At 46.1% G+C, this 6438-nt stretch overlaps 1 protein-coding gene across 1 annotated transcript in view; it reads left to right on the top strand.

The window, feature by feature from the left end:
- LOC106810654 (kinesin-like protein KIF3B) overlaps positions 1–1808 on the top strand; it is an 8217-nt gene extending 6409 nt beyond the window's left edge. Inside the window, exons 5-6 of the mRNA XM_014814084.1 lie at positions 439–602; positions 1026–1808. Of these exons, the coding sequence (XP_014669570.1) occupies positions 439–602; positions 1026–1312 (451 nt within the window). The 3' untranslated portion in view covers positions 1313–1808. The remainder of the gene's footprint in view (positions 1–438; positions 603–1025) is intronic.
- Positions 1809–6438: the final 4630 nt, after the last annotated feature.

Genomic DNA, 6438 nt, shown 5'->3' with positions numbered 1-6438 from the left:
GTGTGCTATGCTATACTATGCTATGCTATGCTATGCTATGCTAGTCTATGGTGTGCTATGCTACACTAAACTATACTGTACTGTACGGTACCATACTGTAGCGTACCATATCGTACCATACCATATATGCATTGAAGCATTGGCGATATAATGTGAAATGTTTTTTTAATTTAAAAAATTGCATAGCACACATTACTATGATGTACTAGTATACTACACTATATTAGACTATACTGTACTGTACTGTACTGTACTGTACTGTACTGTGCCACACCGTCCCATATTATAATTTATAATTTACCATACCATTTCATAACATACCACACAATACTGTCTATACGTTAAGTTGTGGTATTGGTGATGTTAACGCGCAGCGTATGACATGTTTATGCTTGGGGAAACGTTAATGCATGGCGTCTGCTCGTTTGTCTGGGGCAGGTGTGTGTTTGAGGAGGAGGATGACACGTGGAAGCTCACACCTCTCTCGAAGGCTCTCGGCCAGTACGACTTCCAGCATCCCGTCGCGAGCACCGGCTACAGGCGACCCATGACGGAGTTTGCAAAGATGGCCGCCATGGTCGGAGGCAACCCACGATATAAAGGTACGCGCAGCGTAAATAATTGAGGCTTGCTAGACGAGGCCTATTAATAAGACCAAAGCAACACAGCTGCCGAGGGCCTATGCTCTATGATTGTAGCCAAGGTACTGAAATCATTGTAAAAGCCGTGATAGTGCTGTGATTATCTTCGCAAAACAGTTTCACGTTTTTGCACATTCCTTCACGCGCATTTCGCGTCTTTGTGCATTCGTTTACGCACATTTCACATGTTTGCGCATTCGTTCACGTGAGTTTCACATGTTTGTGCATTCGTTCACGCGCATTTCACGTCTTTGTGCATTCGTTTACGCGCATTTCACATGTTTGCGCATTCGTTTACGCTCATTTCACATGTTTGCGCATTCGTTTACGCTCATTTCACATGTTTGCGCATTCGTTCACGCACGTTTCACGTCGCCGTTGCAGGCGAGAACGTGCTCAGCCTGCAGCTGGACGTTCCCGAGCGGACGACGGCCGACTACCGCGGCCCCCAGGTGGCGCCACGCATGCAGGCGGCGCTCGACGCCGCGCTCAGGGATGAGGAGGACGAGGTCATCGACGCGAGCTTAAACAACCTGAAGCCGAAGATGCGCAAGGACAAGCTGAACAAGGCGAGGCCGCGCACGGCTAGCCGCACGCTCGCCGGCGACCCGGCCGTTGCCGCGGCGACGCAGCAGCACTACCCGCAGTCACGAGGCCTCATCCCAAAATAGGTGGCCGCCCGAAGGTAGCGAGCATCTGCGTAAACGCAATCAAGTTTTTCGGCTACGTCGCCGTCTTCCTGAAGGTCGTCGATGTGCTCCATGCCGTCACGGGCGCGATCAAGTCGGTGACGGACCTCGCGTGGCTGTACGACGCCTGCGGGGAACGGTGACGCGTGTAACCGCACGCTCCCCGCCGCCGCCGCGTCGCGAGCGGCGAGGGCGGCGTAGCTATACGCGTCATCGTCTTCTCAACGCGACGCGCATCTCCCTGCCTCCGCTGGTTATCGACCCAGATCCGCTCGACGAAATTATACGGTCAGCATCAGCCAATCGGCGGCCCGACGGGACACTCTAAAAACAATGCTTAGTAACGACGAGCTGCTAGCTCGATATTTGGCGCGCATCATGTAGGAACAGATGTCTCGATCGGGCGGATAGGTCAGTGTGGCCCCAAACGGTTGGCATCAATGGAGCGGTGAGGTCTCAACTCTGCGTTTTGGTTTTCTTGCGCGGGTCGGTAGCCGTGGTTGCAACTGCTGCTGCTACTGCTACCATAACTGCAGTCATCTCACAGGGTCTGAGCTGCTCCTCCGCTTGGGTGATCAGGGGCCGGTTGTCAGAAACAAAATTAGTCTTAACATTAGTCTTAACATTCACCTTTTCTCTTAGACCATCGACAGAAACGCTGCGAAGCTACGTGAATGAAAAATCGTAGCAGATTTCCTGATAACAATACGAAACAAAGCGCTGTCGACGGTCTACGAGAAAATGTTATTGTTAAGACTAATGTTAAGACTAATTTTGTTTCTGACAACGGGCCCTTGATGTTTGGGGCTGCATTGCGGAGGTATATAACTGTGGACGCAGGGGAATCCGCGCTCTTTCTAAAAGCATTCGTTTTTTGATAACGGCGATTTTTTTTTCGGCCCAAAACGCGACGAATTCGGCACGTCCACAATGTCCGTGAAGCGGTCCATGTTGTGATATTACTACAGGTCAGCCGGTCGGTTGATGCAAGCACGCCTATGGTGTTTTTGCATCAGCGTGTTCTCGTCTATGGCTGCATGGATGTTCGTGCGTATGTGTGGGGGTGTGTGTATGTGTGTGTGTGTGTGTGCGCCACATGTTTACTCGATGTCACAGTCGATATGTTGATGACAACATTCCTCCTCCCTGCTCTCCCCCGTTTTCTATTATAGTACTTTCAGGCTGGCCTTGCTCATGTATCATAAGCTCATTGAATCTCTCACAGAAACTAGATGGCATGGGTGTATTCAAGGAATTGCTTCACCGCCGGGTTTCTAGTGACTACATGTAGGTTACATATGTCGTGTGTACGCTGTACCTAGTACAACATCTATTTCACTTTCAAATGCGTTTTTTGCTGTATGTAATACTTGCAGTAGGTTATGACAAAAATGTAGCGCTACTACGTAGTGCAGTCAACTCTCCAAATTCTGAACGCCCTCAAAAGCAAAACTTATGTTAAACCAGAGAGTTCAGTCCCAAACCATCAAGTCCCAATACCATCTGAGGCATGTAAGATGTCCTCCCCTATTAACCGAACTTCACTGAAAACCGAACTAAATGGAGGGTGGTCAGTATTGGGAGAGTTGACTGTAGTGATATATTTTTGGTTATATGTTATTGTTTTTCGTATCCCATATTTCAAATGAAATAATAGTTGAGTTTGGTCTATTAGTCGCAGTCATGAAAGCTACGTCTATGAAGCTACTTTTTCTATTTAAAAAAAAAACAGTTTTCCTTCGTAGAGGCAAGTCATAACTAGTTTCGAAAAAACAAGTTATGAACAAAGTATAATTTAAGGTTTAATTTGTGTAGAGAACTCGTTATCATCAACAATGCGTGTTTCCATCTGTTGCTACGGTGTCTATCGTCTGCTCGAGTCTATGTTGTCGGTGTTTTGGCATGCACGTCTATTTCTTTCCTATGGTCCTGATTCAGACAGATGGACGGCGGGCGTTGTTGTGGTTTATGAGTTGCGCAGAAGCTGCTGCCTTGGGAGCGGTGCCTCGTTGTGGTGGTGGGCAATAGAACTTTGCCATTTTGTTGTAATATTTATCGTCGCTGCATCTCGAGTGCCATCACCTTAATCTCACGGTGCGACCGCCTGCCCAAGCCTCACACCACGTTAGGATACTGGGTCTCCGCTAGTGATCCGCGTACCCCATCCTGCGAGCACGTCTCCATGGTTACGAGATGCTCACCTCGCGGCACAGCTCTACCTACATCGCCCTCCATTCCGAGCTACAGGCCTGTACCGGGGCGAAGAGCTCTATTGGTAGAGCTGCACTTGTCAGTGCCATCGCACGCGTGATGCAAGGGAGCGGTTTAGAGATGCAGCTTCGAGGAAAGTCGGGTGTATATTTTTAAGACTAGCATTCACGTTACTATTTTGAGCATCGAATAAGTCATTCTGTCAGGAGTGTCATGATATAGATAATCGATGATGTTATTACACTCCTGATTCTAGGGATGTCACCCTGTATCAGATACGAAACCATTCTGTTTCGTTGGCACTTTGTATTTTGTTTTACCAGCCTGAACTTTAGTGTGTAATGCCATTTGGCAAATGGTTTATTCTCGAATTTTTAGACGTTCAGAGTGTAATTTAATTAGCACAGGAGAGTACATCTGACAGTAATCTTGACAAGTAAGACTGTAAGATTGTAAGTATGACAGTGATGCACACGTGATAAAGTGTTCCTATTGGTTTCAGTAAGCCAAAGCCGTTGTCGCAAATTTCCACGTTTAGTATTCGTTTAGAAGACGTTTATAGAAAAAAAATCGTAATTTGACAGAGTACACATAATGCCAATTTTGTGATGCTGCTAGTCGGTGGTATGTATAGCTTATAAAACGTTAGTTGCCGTATGGTAACATCACCGTGGACCTGTATATGCTAGCATACATAGGTTCATCGTGACATGTGCGTGGGAGTACATGTATCGTGTCATAGACGCGGCGAGTCATTTCTGTCTGAAATAGATGATTTATGGTGTGTCTAGTTGCCGCAGTTTCCGAAGAGACTTATAAATATGAAGCGAAAGACCATGGATGTGGGTATCGTGTCGTGCATGCTAGGGTATAGCATGTCGTGGGTAGCTATTGTACTCTTATGCGTGGATGTGGGGATAAATACACTGTAGCAAGGGTGAGGTAAGTGTGGCAGGAGGGGGGGTCTACGGTTGCACGGGGTACCATCTGATTGGTGGCACAGTGCATGCTCAGAAGATGATGTACTATTTATCAGGTTGTCATTGCCAGTGTATTATAAGTTGCAGTTCGCATAAATGTGTATGTAAACGATTATCTTATACTGTGGGCTAGTACTCTTCGTAAATACCGGCTTAATTGTGTGTGAGAAGTGAATAGAACTGATCATATTACTTCTTCAAAGACTAGCAATCATTAATGCCATAAGTTTCTGTTGGCACAGTCATTAGTGTTGTGGGCGCACAAGCATGTGCGTGCAGTGCACAACACTCGCTTGTGGCTTTCACACACGTGTATGAACCACGTTCTATACCCTGTTGTTCATAGATGTTCCCTTCGTCACCATAGATGTTCCAGTCATGAAACTATAACAAGACAAGTCACAACACTAGTGCATTTCACGCAGCTAAATACGATAGAAGTGCCGTGTATTGCTTTGACATACGGGCGGAGTTGGTAAGGTGTGACTCTGGCCTTAGGGCTTCTACTACTACTATTACTACTACTACTACTACTACTACTACTACTACTACTACTAACTACTACTACTATTACTACTACTACTACTACTACTACTACTACTACGTCGACCAAGGTGGGCATGATGCTTCATTGAGTCGGGAACAGCAGATATCACTTCAAACTTCACGGTCGCTCATGACTGTGGCCAGCTCCCTAGTTGATGAGGGCTTCCACGTTGCATAATGTGGAGTGGTGGGGGCCGCTATAGAGCCAAAGCTAGGTAAACTATGTTCTAGCATCGCGCTAACGTCGTAGGTCGTAGCCTCCGACGAGTGACGCTTATGGGGAAAGTATTTACGTGTGGGGCTGACTTCAGCGAAAGCCGTGAGCAACCGTGAATAGGATCCAATTACAACTCAACGTATGAAACGCGATTTTCTTCTATAACGAGGTCTGCGTACGTGGGGCAACCTCGGCTGTTTCGGTCAATGTTACTAATGAAACTAACGTAGTACAGTCACTCGTAGTGCTTTCAGACTAGCGATGGTCTGGTCGTAGCGAGTGGATTGGAACAGTGACCGTTTATAAAGAGAGAGCGCGTTTCATTAGTATTATAACCATGCGCTGTCACTAAGACATATTCCCCCGGCTATCGACGATAGAACAGTATAAAGAGGTCTGTGATGACATCTTGCGAGCTTTCGCATTTTGCGACGCTGGAAAGCAGTTAAAACAGTATTCTGCCAAAAAAATGTGGAATGAGAGCTTTGCCCCCCTAAACTGGCTAGACATTCGTACAATGTGTAGCGTAATTCAAATTGTTACTCTTTCATGTAGATATTTGGTTACTAGGCACTACTTCCTCCACTCTACTTATCCCGATGCAAATTATCATGTACTATCATAGATGCTGTGTCCCCCACGTCAAACATGCACACGGTTGTTATAAACCCTCGTGTATACAGAGTAGGAGTGGAAATCTCATGTATGTCTGTGCTTATTACCATTGTACTATAAAGTGTACGTTAACTTATTTATTTTTATTTAATTGCAGCCGTTACATTATTATGTTGTGTATCGTATGCATGTGTGGATAATTAAAGAATGGAAATAAATGCAGCTGTCTTTTCGCTTGTGGTTACACACAGACATTGTTTTTATTTTCATTGTATGTGCCAGCATTATTTTAAAGCTACATAAGGCGTGTTCACACACAAGAAAAACCGCGCTGCTCATCCCGCTAATAGCGGAGATAATAGTGAGCTAATTGTGTCGTTGTTCACACAGGTGGAAATATCTCGCTAATCGCCGAGCGGGATAACACGCCGCGGTGCAAATAAGCGCGCTTATTCCAAATTAGCGCAGTCGGAAGTGTTCTTTGCAGCGCGCTATTTTGAGCGTGATTTAGTGAGCTAATTGCGTTCACACTTGTAAAA

The sequence above is a fragment of the Priapulus caudatus genome, unplaced genomic scaffold (genome assembly GCF_000485595.1).
Source record: "Priapulus caudatus unplaced genomic scaffold, Priapulus_caudatus-5.0.1 Scaffold460, whole genome shotgun sequence".
Classification (NCBI taxonomy): Eukaryota; Metazoa; Priapulida; class Priapulimorpha; order Priapulimorphida; family Priapulidae; genus Priapulus; species Priapulus caudatus.
Note: the sequence above shows the minus strand (reverse complement) of the source record. Positions and strands in the feature narration are given on the sequence as shown.